The sequence below is a fragment of the Eptesicus fuscus genome, chromosome 5 (assembly GCF_027574615.1).
Source record: "Eptesicus fuscus isolate TK198812 chromosome 5, DD_ASM_mEF_20220401, whole genome shotgun sequence".
NCBI classification, from domain to species: Eukaryota; Metazoa; Chordata; class Mammalia; order Chiroptera; family Vespertilionidae; genus Eptesicus; species Eptesicus fuscus.
In genome coordinates, this window is record NC_072477.1 from 40,881,690 (window position 1) to 40,898,305 (window position 16,616).

At 37.8% G+C, this 16,616-nt stretch overlaps 2 protein-coding genes across 8 annotated transcripts in view; one reads left to right on the plus strand and one right to left on the minus strand.

Moving 5' to 3' along the window:
- Nucleotides 1–5,829, plus strand: part of SAV1 (salvador family WW domain containing protein 1) — a 34,079-nt gene extending 28,250 nt beyond the window's left edge. Inside the window, exons 5-6 of one of the 7 annotated variants that reach the window (XM_028141808.2) lie at nucleotides 2,886–3,073; nucleotides 5,650–5,829. In XM_028141808.2, coding sequence (XP_027997609.2) covers nucleotides 2,886–3,073; nucleotides 5,650–5,681 — 220 coding nt within the window. In that variant the 3' untranslated portion in view covers nucleotides 5,682–5,829. Of the gene's footprint in view, nucleotides 1–2,885; nucleotides 4,319–5,649 lie in introns of those variants that run through there. The other 6 variants (XM_054716074.1, XM_054716076.1, XM_054716078.1 and 3 more) reach the window with 6 other exon arrangements.
- The window catches only part of ATL1 (atlastin GTPase 1), a 44,751-nt gene continuing 33,432 nt past the window's right edge, over nucleotides 5,298–16,616 (minus strand). Inside the window, exons 9-13 of the mRNA XM_008139068.3 lie at nucleotides 13,729–13,856; nucleotides 12,341–12,397; nucleotides 11,020–11,091; nucleotides 9,344–9,775; nucleotides 5,298–5,731 (exon numbers count right to left, since the gene is read on the minus strand). Coding sequence (XP_008137290.1) covers nucleotides 5,621–5,731; nucleotides 9,344–9,775; nucleotides 11,020–11,091; nucleotides 12,341–12,397; nucleotides 13,729–13,856 — 800 coding nt within the window. The 3' untranslated portion in view covers nucleotides 5,298–5,620. The remainder of the gene's footprint in view (nucleotides 5,732–9,343; nucleotides 9,776–11,019; nucleotides 11,092–12,340; nucleotides 12,398–13,728; nucleotides 13,857–16,616) is intronic.

The following is a 16,616-nucleotide window of genomic DNA, read 5'->3' on the forward strand; positions in this document are numbered from 1 at the left end:
TGATGCTAAATACTGTGATTAGGAAGTCAGATAATTATCTACAGCTTTTTCTCTTTTTCCTTTTTTAAAATACTTATACAGAATATTTATACACAGTATGTGGCTCATACTGGCTGCTCAGTATTTGCTTACTGTTTCCCTTTTTAAAAAAGCCTTTTAAAATTTATATTAGACAAGTGATCCTTTTGGAATAATATAGTAAATGAATTACCAAAGGACCATTGGGTAGGAAATATTTGAAATGATCATTAAAAATGTATTTACCAGAATTTATAAAACGTTCTATTATGTCAGCTCTGCAGTATGATTTGAGAAGTATAACTTCATTATCACATAGGTATATGCCTTGCTCTAGCTCAAGTTCTTTGTCTAGTCTTAGTATTAACAGTAAAAATTATTACTCTGAAGCATCTTGGTCCATAGTTCTTTAGGCCATTCTGATGTTTTAATCACTAAATAGTATTGCAAGAGATATATGGCCTCTTTGGGTTTCAGTTTTTTCATCTGTAAAATAAAATTGAATTAGAGTGCTGTCTTCAGATGTCTTTCAATTCAAAGTATAAATTACTGCTTTAGTAGTTTGTGACATGCTACCATCTCAGTATGTGATCAACCTACCATTGAAAAAGGCCTTCTGAGATACAGATATAGTTTTATATGAGTCCTTCCCTACATTGTAGAATCTTCTACAGTCTACTTATTCTCTCATTTTAAAAAGAGCTCATTTGCTTTCTGCTTGAGTTTTTCTGTTGTTTGGGGTTTTTTGTTCAACCCATGAATGATGGTTCCTCTTCATTCCTTCTTCTTTTTAGTTCCTTGTTTGCTGTAGAGAACAGCATTCCTCATCTATCTAGCCCTGCCAGTGTGACTCAGTAGTTGAACATCAACCCATGAACCAAGAGGTCCCTGGTTCGATTCCCCATCAGGGCACAAGCCCAGGTTGCTGGCTCGATCCCAGTAGGGGGCATGCAGGAGGCAGCTGATCAATGTTGATGTTTCTCTCTCATTAACATTTCTCTCTCTCCCTCCCTCGCCCTTCCTCTCTCTCTAAAATCAATAAAAAACATACACTTTTTAAAAAGCCTTATTGACACTAATGACACAAATGACCTTGCCTGTTTTATGTATTATTTGTAGGCCCAGTGTGGTCTAAAGCATTCTTAAGTTCCTGACATTTAGATGAACTTATGAATAGCATAGAATGTCTTCTTCAGAAATTATAGAACCACAGTGGTTTGAAATCTGTGTTTATCCTACCTAATAATAGACAAATATGTAAATTGACCGTACCTTTGCTATGCCCGCGATTGGCCAGGAGGCGCGGGGGGTGCGGGACTTGGGGTGGCCGGGGTGGCCGATTGGGCCGGTGGGATGCTGAGCTCGAGCCGCCAGCGGCGGCTCGAGCTCAGCATCTGCGCCATGGCTGTGCTGCGTCTGCGCCATGGCTGTGCTGCGGCACAGAAGGGGCCTCTGGGGCAGTGAGCTCACGTCCCACCACGGACCATCAAAAGCGGGGGAGCTGGGTGCCTGTCCGCTTGGGCACCAGGCCTTTCAGAAGCCTCCGGCGGGGCGGAGGCTTCTGAAAGGCCTGGTGGACCAGCGGACAGCACCCAGCTCCCCCGCGATCGAAAGCAAAAGTGTGGGAGCTGGGTGCCTGTCCACTCAGGCACCAGGCCTTTCAGAAGCCTTCACCACGCCAGAGGCTTCTGAAAGGCCTGGTGCACCAGCGGACAGGCACCCAGCTCCCCCGCGATCGAAAGCAAAAGTGTGGGAGCTGGGTGCCTGTCCACTCAGGCACCAGGCCTTTCAGAGCCTTCACCGCGCCAGAGGCTTCTGAAAGGCCTGGGGCACCAGCGGACAGCACCCAGCTCCCCCGCGATCGAAAGCAAAAGCGTGGGAGCTGGGTGCCTGTCCACTCAGGCACCAGCGGACAGGCACCCCGCTCCCCCGCGATTGAAAGCAAAAGTGTGGGAGCTGGGTGCCTGTCCGCTCAGGCACCAGGCCTTTCAGAAGCCTCCGCCGCGCTGGAGGCTTCTGAAAGGCCTGGTGCACCAGCGATCAAAAGCAAAAGCGTGGGAGCTGGGTGCCTGTCTGCTCAGGCACCAGTGGACAGATACCCAGCTCCCCTGCGATCGAAAGCGAAAGCATGTAGATTGATGCATGATTCAATCGTGCACTGGGCCTCTAGTTACTATCTAATAAAGAGGGAATATGCTAATTGACCATCACACCCTCACAAAGATGGTGGTGCCCACAGCCAATAAGGAGGGAAGATGCTAATTGACTGTCACACCTCAAAGATGGTGGCACCCACAGCCACAAGATGGCAGCACCCAGTCCCCTCGGCGCGCCTACCTCCGGAGTCCCCCAGTTCCCTCAGCCCCCCAGCTGCCTAGGGCTGGCCCGAGGTGCAGGCAAGCCTCGGATGGTGGCTGCCCAGCCGCCCAGGGCTGCCTAAGGCTCAGGTAACCAGGGCTGGCTGAGGCTTGCACTGCTGACAGTGGCAGCAGCAGAGGTGTGATGGGGGCGTCGCCTTCCCGATTGCTGGGTCGCCTCCTGCCCCTGAGGGCTCACAGACTGTGAGAGGGGGCAGGCCGGGCTGAGGAACGCCCCCTCCAGTGCATGAATTTTCATGCACCAGGCCTCTAGTATTAGAATAACTGACACTTAAGATTAAAAGAAATGGGTATTTTGAAATTGAAATGAAGTGGTAACTATTTTCTCCTCTAAGAAATAGTATATTTAAATAGCAGTTGATTCAATTATAGATTATGGTTTGTTTAATTTTAATAAGTTGATATTTATAAAAATAGACCAGTTGATTACTATAAATACATATTTATGTGTGTATTCTGAATATATGTATGATTGTGTTTTTAAAACAGATATGACCATATTCTGAAGTGGGAACTCTTCCAGCTAGCTGACCTAGATACATACCAGGGAATGCTAAAGTTGCTTTTCATGAAAGAACTGGAACAGATTGTCAAAATGTATGAAGCCTACAGACAGGCTCTTCTCACAGAGTTGGAAAACCGCAAGCAGAGGCAGCAGTGGTATGCCCAGCAACATGGCAAGAATTTTTAAGTAAATTTTTAAAAAATAAAAATAGAATTTAAGTTTTATAAGGGCTTTAAAATATTCTCACAGATAAAAGACTGCAAACAAGTACTTTGGTTAATAAAGGCAGCTTTTTAGAAATTATAAAATTCTAATTTTACATGTATTTTATTAAAAATACTCTTATTGAGAAAAAAAATGTTTATCACCTTAGAGCCAACGTGGCAAACTTCTTAATGCTGCATATTAGGAAACTGCTTTGAATATTATTAGTGGAGACAAATGCAGGAAGAAATGTCATTATGAGATATTAAATAGGAAATGATCACTTGATAAATAAACTTACAGTAGTAGTACCTTTCTTTAAAAAACAGCGAGAGATAACCTATGCAGTATTTTAAAAAAGATGTTTCCTGCTTTAGTGTGGAACATTGTCTGGAATCGAATGCTTTAAATGTTACTATTGTGTACAGTTCAAAACATAAAATGGGATTTGGAACCTTTATTGTGATAAATTTTTATATATAATTTATGGTATCCCCTCCCCCCCCCCCCCAAATGTATAGAACGTTTTAAATGTGATGAGAAAGTATTCTTTTGGTATGTAAGAGTGAAGGGCCTTCAATCTGTAAGGAATGAATTTTGGCAAAAGGCTTTAGCCTGTGTGGGAGAGCTGTGTACAGCACTCAGAGTAGCTAACATCACTTCCTTACTTTGGGCCAGGGCTCTTTCAGCATTTAGGAGCATGGCTCTGATGAGACAGTGGAGGGAGGGTTCCCTATAGCATAACATGCTACTATCCTAACAAGCTGGGTTGAGCTGCCAAAAATGACAATCAGGGATTCATTAAGAAATCTTGGTCAATAAATTGATTTTCTTTTATCTTTAAGATAAAGTTTCTTTGTCACAGAACTTTAAAACCCAGTATTTATTCCCTTTTTTTTTCCTTTTGAGTTAATAGTTACAAAGATATTGTTCATAATTTGTGTAGTACATTTGATTGCAGACAAATTTATGGCACTTCTAGCCTATAAATCTCTAGAATTCCATTAATTTTAACATTAGTTGAAGTAGCTCTTCAGTTATATTTACATGTGTTGTAAATATGTAAATATGTTTTTTTTTTAGGTAATCTTCCAAAATACAAAGCACTCCCAGTTACATAGTAGTGAGTTTAATTTGTTGATAAAATGTTGGAAATATTAAATGTTTGATTTTATACAAGCAGCTTATTAAATATATTTTTGTGGAAACTAAATGTTTGAGTCTATATTTTATACATAGTGCTATAAATATTTGATTTTTCCATTCATAAGACCCATCATCAAAGAAAACAGTACATTGAAAGGGGTATTGAAAAATGAAAATAAGCTAGTAGAATTTTATCACTGGGAAAGTTACTTTGCAGGGCATGTGATCAAACTTTTCTAAGATTTAAGCTTATATACTTTATGAACTGTCACACACTCTTCTATCTTAATTATTCTTTTCTGTTGTCCCTTACTTTATATTACTATTTAATTACGGCTTAGCCATTTCAAAGAAAGTTAGAAATTACTGTTTTAGTGCTCCCAGATAAGAGGCATTACTTTTCTTTTTTTCATTACCACACTTTTTTTCTCTTTAAAAGGTGTATGCTCAATGAAATTCCACTATAGATTTTAGTAATTTGAAATACAGTATAGAATTACTGTTTTAAAAGAACTGGAAGGTACCTATTTCTTAAAATGGAAACCTAAATTTGTAATGTGGTCAACATTAAAGAAAATGTGTCCTGAATTTTTAAAAGAAAGATAAACCATCATTATTCTTTATCAACACTCCCAAATATTTCCAAATTCAGTAAGCATTTGTTTTTAATCTTAGGAACCAGAGTAAACTTTAATCGTAGTTGACATATTAAAAGAATAAACCTATGATGAATACATTTCTTTGTGTAGCAAATGAAAAAATATACAATGCAGAAACTCAAATACATACAAAGTGATCTATTGTGCATTTTTTATCAAGTGGTTTATATTCTATATTAAATCATAATATAAAAAGCAATACATAGTTTTTGATAAAGCAACTGAAAAGCTCTCTTAATTGTCTTTAAAAAAAGAGCTTATGATATATGTAAGATGATGTAGATTGAATCAAGCCTTTTGAGTTGTGATGCTGTGCTTTAACAAATGACTATGAAATAATTTCAAAATTCTTCTGTAAAAACTAAATGAGCATATCCAAACAGGGAGTAATATTTTACCACCTGGTTTAATTATAACCCTGTAGTAGAATTTAGTAAATTCAAGCAGAACACATGTACTGTCATCATAAATAGATAACTTTAAATAATAACAGTATATTTGAAGACAAAATCAGGAAACTGTACATGTTAACGAAATAATAACCATGCATACATACATCTGCTATTAAACACTGAAATAAAAGAACAAAACCATTTTTGCAGTCTTCAGAGGTGTTTGGTATTTTACTCTTTCTGATGGAAGCACTGAATGTTTACATGGAGACATGTAACTGATAATTGGTCATGCACCTGTATTTTTTAACATTTGGATTAAGTTTTCTTCTTTTCTGATTGTTCAGTAGATTCGGACTTTGGTGCAGGAAAAGCCTGATGATACAGATGTCTGTGGGTTGCTGCTGCGTTGTAAAGCTTGTATAAAGCCTAAAAAGACAAGAATACAGATTTTAAAACACAGATGTAAACATTTTTCTTTTTAGTGTAATTAGTTTATGGTACTATATAAAAGTTAGCTTGCTAAATTTGGAATCTATATCATTAATCTCTATGGAATATAAATTAATAACTCATATCTTAGAACCCAAAAGTATTTGCAGCTCTACAGTGTATATTACTGCTTTTGTGGATTGACCTTCATGGTAAATGTTTTGTTCTCGGACTGCATTTCCTTTTTACCTGCACATCTCGTGGAGCACAGCTTCCTAACCACTCACTATGCCCCAGGGGCTTGTTGAGAACTTGTCAGTTTTAGAGAAATAACAGGAGGTCATAACTTCTGACTGCCAGTAGCTACTGTATTGTACATAGCTAGACCCTTTGTTCTCAGGGCTTCCTTACAGGTTTTTCAGAATGGGGCCACCTTTAGTCTCCATTATTTCCTCATACAGTCATGCAAATAAGCACATATGTTGCCTCTCCCTCTGCCACACTGGGGTCCACTCAAAACGTTTTCTTGCCTTATTTCTGTTAATTAGTTCATATTTTACAAAACATTATTCAGAAACATTACCTCAGAAAGCCTTTCATCATTAAAATAACCTCTAAATTGTTCTTTGTGTCTTTATAACAGTGCTTGAATCAGGAATTTTTACATATTGCTTTATATAAGTGTTCAAAAATATTTTAATGTTCTCTCTCCCCTCCCCACCTAATGTCTAAGATAAATTCCCTCTTCTGACTTTCACATGAGCACTCAGTTAAGACCAACTTATTTTATGTAATTCTGGAGTCTGTAAAAAAGTCTGAATATTTTTAAAAACTGGATAAAAGCTTGATATTCTTTAAATAGTAATCGATTCCCAGGAAATACCATTAATTTTTATCTTTTGTATCTATATGGCTATTTTCATAGTCTAATGGTACCATCATCAGTTCTATGAATGCATATTGGTGCAACATGGTATTGCACCAATACCATAATATAATAGTTCTATTATATTCTGATTCTAACACATTTAGTTTAATCCCTGTTCTTTCAAAAGCTTAGATTTTTTTCCTTAGGGTTTGCTTTGTAAAGTTGAAATTTGTTTTTACTTTAGTGAATGTTTTACTGAATTTTATATAAAATAATTCTTTATTGACTTGTAAATATTAAGTTTATCATTGTTATTTGATTACAGGACATAATCCAGTCACATGTAACAGCAGAAACTGAGGAAAGAATTATGCGTTGTCTCTGTAGTTCAGGAGGTTTTGCTTCCTGAACACAATGACCTAACTGACTCCAGAGATAAGTTTTCTTACGTAACAAATGATTCCTTCCTGGAAGCTTAGATTCTCCCGTTAGATACAGAATTTGCACATTGGAGACTGATAGAATGAAAGGGTGGTGGGAAAAATGAACACCAATTTACAAGTCATGTCTGAGGTATGCCAAGAAAGTTATGCTCCATTTTTGGCCTGGAACCTGCTTAAAGTGTATGGGTAACTATCACTCAAATGTCAAAGTTAAATAAGTGCTGTCCAGTAGTTGAGTTTCCTCAAGATTCATAACTATACATGTTTCATTCTTCAGAAGAGAAAAATGCACAGTGTTGGAGCTTAGGAATTTTGAAATTTCCTACATATTTAGGAAACAAAACAGATAAAATATTCCCAATATTCATGTGTTTGTGTTTCCTATGCATTTCAAATCACATGATGTCTGGAATAAATTAAATATTGTTTTAAAACCATGTTAAAAATTCACAATTAAAATTATAAATGCAAGGAGAACATAGGAGCAGTAGTTATCAAAGATTTTCTAATCTACATTTAGACATCCTTTAATGGATAATTGGTTTATAAAAAAAAATGTCATAATGTTTTCAAATATAAGCTCTTAGAAAAATTTAACTTACCTCATTTGTACTTCCCTGTAGCAAAGGCAGTTTAAAAGGGAGGAAAGAAAAGTATATATTCTGTTTCATTAATAGCATTACAATATTCAGCATTGTTCACAGTATTAATTTGTGAGCATTTAAGAACAAATACAGGCCCTAGCTGGTTTGGCTCAGTGAATAGAACATTGGCCTGCGGACTAAAGGGTCCCGGGTTCGATTCCAGTCAAGGGCACATGCCCGGGTTGCGGGCACAGTCCCCAGTAGGGGGCGTGCAGGAGGCAGCCAGTTGATGGTTCTCTCTCATCACTGATGTTTCTATCTCTCCCTTTCTCTCTGAAATAATAAAAATATATATTTTTTAAAAAGAACAAATACTGCAAAATTTTTGTTTGTATTACATATTTACATAAATCTTTTGAAAAACCCAATTTGATATCCCTTATAGGTTTTAGCATCATATTTTAGGAGGACATTGGTTTTTTTCCTCAAATAGTCCCTCTTCTATCTTTTGAGGTTGAGGGGCTATTTGAGACAGTGGCTCAGAGGATCCAGTTTTTAATTCTTTTTTTTTTAAATTCTCACCTGAGAATATGTTTTTATTGATATTTAGAAAGAGAGAGAAACATTGATGTGAGAGTGAATCATCGATCAGTTGCCTCCTATACACTCCCTGACCAGGGATCAAACCTGCAACTTAGGTATGTGCCCTGACCAGAAATCGAACCTGCAAATCTTTTTGTGTACAGGACGATGCTCCAACCAAGTGAGCCACCTGGCCAGGGCTTTAATTCATTCTTTTCCCATAGTGCTACCATTAGTTTATCTCAACTAGATTTTTCAAAGTCACATGGTAAATCCATTAAAATTGTATGTGTAAGTATACTCTTCATGCTGGGAGAAGAGTACACTTACACAGACCATAAATGTTCAGAAGTTTTAACTCCAAAATTTTCCGGAGAATCTCAACTTTAGCTTCACTAAATTCCCCTAAATTTTCATGAGGTAACTGATGATACTTCCAGAATGACATATAGAGTTGATTATTGTTCTAGGTGTATATATAGTGATTTCCCCTGTCCATAATCAATTATTTAAACAATGGACCATGACGAGCCTAGGTTATGGTTAATTGGACCATAAAGAACAACTGACCCATGAGCAACTGATCAAAAGGTTGACCTGGACTCATGCTATGGCCTGGTGCAAATGTCTAGTTCAAATGAAGATAATATGAAGTAATCAGATACTGCTTTTATGAGTTGGTACTAAAAGAGACAGTGATACACAATTAAGTTAGTGGTTTGTATATGATCCTAACAAAGCCAATGCTTGTCAAATAATAAAATAGTTCATAAGTATGAAGTAAGGCTAACATATAGAGTCACAAGCAGCTAAATAAAAACCACTGTTTTCTCATACTTCTTTTAACAACTTTTTCTTTTAGGATAAAAAAATAAAACCACTGCCTAATCCATGTATTTTTGAAAAATATTGAATTGTTAATTGGAAAACAGTTGTTGGGACTTCACATATTATATTATACAGTTAGTTTGGTTGTATCTGGCCATCTTTACATATTCTAAAGTTCTTGAAAACTGGGCCCCTAAGTCATGTTCATCTGTATATTTCCAACATCTTAACATAATGCCCTGTATATAATATAGACAATCAAATGTGTGCTGAATTTGGTTGAAGAGAAGTAAAATGTTCCTACCTGGTCCCACAAGGCTGCAGCCACCTGGTCTATTACAGCTCCCAGCTCTCGGTATTCTCCAGAGTACCGGATGTATGCCCAGGTGCACAGGGTGATAAGGGTCAGTCCCATTATCATATTGCATAGGCTAGCTATGATGTCCAAACCAATGAATCCAGTCACACCAGCAATCACATATGTGATAAAAATGACAACAAACAGTGTGGCTGGAGTACGAGCTGCATGGAAGATATTTTTGCTATCATTGTGCTTGATATACTGCATATAAAGTTCATCTATTTCATTCTCCAACTGCTGCAGGTAACGCCGGCTAAATTCCTCCCCACCCATCTTCTTCACCCCTCGGAATAGCTTCACAGACTCTTCCTTAAGCTCCAGATGTTTGGTCTGCAGGTCATTAGGGGCCAGAAATGGTTTGTCACCACCACAAATCTGTATCAGATGCAGAAGTATTGTTTATGCAATGCAGAGTAAAATTAGCAACTGTAAACATTTTCACTTAAATTTGTTAGAACATAGTAATAACCAAGAAGTCTGCATATGTTTTGTCAACCCACATATCCACAGTTAATAACTGTCAGGTGTGACTATAAGTGGGACTGTTGCTTTATAGGTTACTTATATAAAATAATTCTTAATTTTTATTTTCTTTTTGACACGGGAAAGAATATCCATAACTTAATCCAAGATGAAAAGGCATGACACAAAGTGAACTGCAAACTGAGTGCATTTACAGAATGAATCTAAATTCAAGAAAACTAGTCCCTTTAGGAAATTTTTTCTAACTGCACTGAAACAATTTTGACAAATGAAGTTTAATTTAAAACAATGAGCAATGCTATAAAGCTCTAAAGTAAAATCATTAAAAGCTTTATTTGGCCATTTCACTGCTTTTTGTTTCAATGGAGCCCAGGCAGTATTTTCTTCAAGAGACTAAATGGAAATATATTAAATGTTCTTGGACCACATTTTCTGTTTTCTTCAGAAGTTACAAGGGAAATCTGTTATTTATACCATTCACTTTGGTTATTTGAGATTTAACTACATAAAGGTACTCTCATTCTAATTACCCCTTAGTTATGTCATAAACACCATTTCATATACTATATTTCTCTTGACTCCATCAATTTTGAATGTAATTTTAATTTTATAACATTTTCAGGGGGAAAAAAGACCCATTACATTAGTATATATACATAATAATTTTTAGGTGCATCCTCATTGAGATTGTTAAAACAAAAAAGGAAATATGGTATGTAGAAATATTAGCCCTTAAAGTTTAATTTCTTTTTTCCTAACAGGTTTTTATAGCTAAGATAGAAATTCTGGAACTGTGGAATGAAGGGAGGTGAAGTGGAGAGAGTAGCATGTTATTTTAGCCACTAAATCTTATAAATTGGTGGGAAGATCTGACAAAAATAAAAATGTGTCTATTAAATATAGAAGTAACATTTAAATATGTTGAAAATTGTGCATACCTAGTGTTCTTTTCTTGGTTTCTTTTAAGATATTTTAGGAATACAATAAATAGAAATGTGATACACATAGACAGGGAAAGAATAAGTCAAAGCTGCCTTTTTGTATGTTTATACAGTATAACGTGGAAGAAAAAGGAATGAAATCAGTATTTCATGGAAAAAATACTAATTTTGTTTAAAATATAATTTAATTCTTACCTCTTCCATTTTTTTGTTGTATGTATCCTTGGCATTTGCTACGGCTGCTAAATTGTTAGCTTCTGCTGTGGCCTTTGGACAAAGTACAAAATATTATGTAAAATGGAATTCATATCAATTTCCACAGGCAGTTCTCATTTATAAGCATCATGAGCAAGAAATGTGCAAAAACCCAAGATCATCAAATAATTTTAAATCATTGAAATATTTCTTCTATATTTTTAAAAATTAGTAAAACTAAAATTTCAAAATATATAATACATATATGTTTACTCAATAAACCATAGTTCTGCCCAGCCAGTGTGGCTCTGGTTGAGAGTTGACCTGTGGACTAGGACAGTGGTCGGCAAACTCATTAGTCAACAGAGCCAAATACCAACAGTTCAACAATTGAAATTTCTTTTGAGAGCCAAAATTTTTAAACTTAAACTTCTTCTAACGCCACTTCTTCGAAATAAACTCGCCCAGGCCGTGGTATTTTGTGGAAGAGCCACACTCAAGTGGCCAAAGAGCCCCATGTGGCTCTCGAGCCACAGTTTGCCGACCACGGGACTAGGAGGTCGTTTTGATTCCTGGTTGGGGCATGTTGCCCAGCTTGTGGGCTCAGTCCCCACACTGGGGCATGCAGGAGGCGGCTGATCAATGGTTTTTTTATCACTGATGTTTCTTTTTCTCTCTCCCTCTTCTTTCCTCTCTGAAATCAATAAAAAATGTATTAAAAGTAAATAAATAAACCATAGTTCTAAAATGAATTTTCATTTGGAAGATTTTTTTCCCTCAACATTTTTAAGCCTTTCACCAGATTGAGGGTTGGGGAAAATCTATAAACCCAAAAACATGGAACTAATATATAGTAATATATATATATAATGTCAAATTTAAGGACTGCTATACTGATAGAACAGTGTATCTGATAACAAAAAGAAACTATCAAGAACTTTAAGAAATGTTTTAAATAAGTAAGGAAAAGGCCAGTTTCACCACTTGTTTAAAACCTGCTTTTCTACTTCTTGTTACATGTGTGAGTCTGTTTTCTAAACAAATATAGTACAAAGAGAATGAAAACTCTTTGGTATAAAGTGTATGTATCTCAGCACAAGTGAGGGTGCTGTATGTTTATGTGAAAATGTTTAGCTGAACACAAATAGGCAGTTATTAGAAAAATAATCTTCTAATAAATCATTCTGTCTATTATTTTAATTTGATAATTTCTGACAACCAGATTGAGGCACATCTTTTGCTTAGCATGGCATAAAGCTAAGGAAATCTTAGCTGTATGACAGAATGTTTTAAAGTGTCATGCCTCATGATTAATAAATACCTGTAACATGGATTTGGGATGTGGTAATTCTTCACCTTGATAAATCTTTATATAAGCCTAAAAAGAAAAAAAGAAAGACTCATGTTCAAGTAGTTCTATTCAATATTTCTGTAATTCTGTCAAATTGTATTCTAAGGTCTAAGGCAGGGGTCCTCAAACTTTTTAAACAGGGAGCCAGTTCACTGTCCCTCAGACCGTTGGAGGGCCGGACTATAGTTTAAAAAAAAAACTATGAACAAATTCCTATGCACACTGCACATATCTTATCTTGAAGTAAAAAAACAAAAGGGCAAAAACACCCGCATGTGGCCCGCTGGCCGTAGTTTGAGGACGCCTGGAATAAGGTCTTGACAGTACCAAAAAAATAAGGTCTTGGCAGTTTCAGGAACTAATTATCTTTTTCTCATACTTTAATTCCCTCTTAGTTTTTGTTCCCCTTTCCTGAAAGGCCCTTTTTACACATCTCCACTTGCCAATCCTACTCCTCTTGAAGGCTTAGCTCACTTCTACCTCCTTTAAACACTCTCTCAGATCCCTCTGCGAATAGTAACCTTTCTTTTTCAGTTACCACAGGAATTTGTACCTGCTGATGTCATAAACTTCATGGAACAGAATTGTGTAAGGGTCCTGAATCTCCTACTAAATTCTAAGCTCCTCCACAGTGTTATGCACAGTAAGAATTCAATTTTTAGATAACATATCCTTTATTGCTCAGAGTGATGGTCAGTAATCACACAGGAGGTATATGAGTGCATTTTAAATGACAGAATGTTGATTTTAAAAATTGATAATTTAGTCCTTAGATCACCAATACACAAATTAGATTGGTAACTGAAATTCTTCACTATTTTTGTGGGTTGGTTAAAAAAAAAAAAAAAGCATTGTACTCAGTGCTACCTGAGGTAAATAGGTAAATGCAAATTTAAAATAATTCCACTTCAAATTGGCCCTTGGTGCAGAATGGGAAATGCGGAAGCATGTTCTCCAGTAGGAAGGCAGGGTGTAGCCCCCTTTGAGAAAATCTTCAGAATGAAGGTAAAATTCAATACAGATCATGACTGAGGACTATGTGGTTTGGACCCTGGGAAACACCCCTCCCCCAAAAAAAGATATTTCCAATTCTTAGATACATCCATATTTCAATATATGTTTCCCTCTAGATAAAAGGGGACAGGAAAGTTACCTCAAGGAGTTCCCTCAAAAAATGATTTCAGAAAACAAGTTCCTCTTGGGAATCTCATAATTTTTCATCATTTGTATGGATTCCTCATACTTTTGCCCCATATTACAGAGTCTATAATTTTTGTTGTTGCAGCTTCAAGTGGGAACTGCATTCCAAACATGTCAAATCTAAGTACTCACAAATGTGCTAGAAATGAGAGCAATACCTTGAAGTACTCCACCAGACCTCGGCAGGTGATTTTGTTCCCATTGATCTCTTTAATATCTAGGCTCTCAGGACTAAGTAGCCAAGGAATGAGTATTTTCAAGTTTTTGATGAATTCATCATCTATTTCTACAAGTAAAAGCAAATTAATTATTTTTAAAATTCTATCTAGTCCTCCAGGCCATACAATAATACATCCTTTGATTTCCCCTGTTTCTTCCCCAGTGATAAAGCTATCACTTTCCTATCATCTAAACAACTCCTGGAACCCACTTTTCTTAGGGTGGATGACCCACTTTGCCCAGACTTTCTACTGCTGGTCTTTCTTATCGCCACTTCAATTACACATTTATCTTGTCTTCCACCTATAAAATAGCTTTCTTGATATTAAACGTTATTCAAATATTTTACACCCTATTCACATAAACATTTCATGTATTCTGTCTTTATTCTTTTTTGTAGTATTATATATAGGCTCATAAATGGGGAGAAAAGCCAGATATTTTCCAGCTGAGAAGATGTATTCCCTCCAGAAAATATATTCAAAATTGTTGTGTTTAGTGTGCCCACCTTATGAAAAGTGTATAGTGGGTATGATGTAACTAGAAACTGAAGTTCAAAAAGATAGGGATGATGATGCTACCTCTAGTGGTGAAACTCAAAATAACATGGCGACCTAATTTAGCAAGCAGATCAGAGGTAGTTGGAGTTATTTATCATAGCATTAGGTTAATCTTAACATTAGAGACTTAGCAAAGTAACACAGCAAATAGGTCTTTAAAGAAGTATTTTGAACACTGATAATGTATTAAATCATTATTTCAAAACATATAGAAAAATACACATTATATATGTAAAAAACAATGTATGTCCAGAGACTTGATATCTAAGTAAATGCAATAGCTACATATAATTTTTTTAATCTGAATTTCAGCAGAGTCACTGAGTTTTCAGACTTTGGAATTGATGATATCCGAGGTTTTAAGGCTAAAGATGAAAACCTTATGATTGTGTTTGCATTTTCCCTGCTTGTTTTTATAGCTCCAATATACATTGCAATACCAGTTTACATCAGAATTCATATTTCTCTTCTCTTGCTTTCTGCTTTTATGGCATGCATGAGCAGATAGAAATCCTTCAGACTTATTTTGCTTCACCTTTTGTACAGCTTTGAAATTACTGCTCATGCTTTATCACTATCTGTGTAGTTTATTCGAATTTATTTTGCACTGTACCAATTTTACTTATTTTGTTTTGTATTATATATAGATTTAATCAAATGTATTTGTTCTTGTGGTGTGCTATTTAGTTATCAGTATTCACTGAAATACAATACTGGTATTTGTATTATGTTACCAGATTCGTGTGTTGTGTTTTGTTGCCTGCTATGTATCTGTATTCACTGATACTAATAGGTTTCTTTATTGCTATATGATTTCATGCTTTTTTTCAGCATCTGTAGAATATTACTATCTATACTAATAAAAACCTATGTGGCCCTCGCACCCTCATGTCATCACAAGATGGCTGCCCCCATGTTGTCACAAGATGGCCACCCCACGTCATCAAAAGATGGTCACCCCCATGTCATCACAAGATGGCCACCACAAAATGGCCACCACAAGATGGCCGGCAGGGGAGGGCAGTTGTGGGCAACCAGGATGGCAGGGGAGGGCAGTTGGGGGGGACCAAGCCAGCAGGGGAGGGCAGTTTGGGGCCATTGGGCTGGCAGGGGAGGGCAGTTGGGGGCCATCAGGCTGGCAGGGGAGGGCAGTTGGGGGCCATCGGGTTGGCATGGGAGGGCAATTGGGGGGTGATCAGTCTGGCAGGCAGAGTGGTTAGGGGCAATCAGGCAGGCGAGTGGTTAGGAGCCAGCAGTCCCGGATTGTGAGAGGGATGTCCCAGATTGGAGAGGATGCAGGCTGGGCTGAGGGACAGCCCTCCAGTACACGAGTTTCATGCACCGGGCCTCTAGTGTATCTATAATGTATGATTTTTTCTGAATTTCTGTATAAGATAAAAAAGGCCTTCTCCATATAAAACCACTTTTAAATCACTTTCAAAACATGTACTTAGACCGTCCCCCCAATTTCCTTATAAAATTGGAATGGAATAAGATACACCTGTACATCTAATCCATTGGCAAGTGTGGTAATCAAAAGTAATGAGCATATTTTGATTTAAAATGTGTTCTGAAGATGGCATTAGCCTTGGTCTACTGAGACCAATGCCAGGTATTTCAATTTTAGATTCATAAAATATGAACATAATTTAGCTCTTGCTAACAGTATTAGTTGAACACTATATACGTATATATAAAGAGCCAGTGTCCATAACATCCAAAACGGCCAAAGGCTTGACCCAACGCCAGGCTGCACGCGCAGCATGCTGAGCAGGCTGAACTGCTGACCTCTTGGAAAGAGAGAGAGGCAGGGACTTGCAGCAGGGACTTGTGTGAGGCTGCCTCATGGCACCCCGCATCCTCCCTGACCGACCACTGCGACTCCAAGCCAGCGAGGGCCACCTCCAGGCCGCAGCCCCAGGTCCCTCACCCCCACCCCAGGCCCGAGAGCGCGGTGCCGGGCAGGGGTTCCTGGGGGTCCGGGAATGTGGCACAAGGGGCCGGCATGGTGTGGGGGGGCTGTGTTTACACCGCCAAGGTCCCCACTTCTACCCCGGCCCGCGCATCCCTCCTCCCTCCCCTCAGGGGCCCAGCTCCTGCCTACGTGCTTGCCTTGCGGGCAGGCCCGACTGCACCAGGGAGTGAGCCATGGCGATGGGGACAACCACTTCTTGGGACGGGATGGTTGGGCTGCAGCGATTCACGAGGGCAATGAGGCCCGTGGGGCACGCACAGCCCTGGGGCAGTGGGGGCGGGCGGCCAAGCCA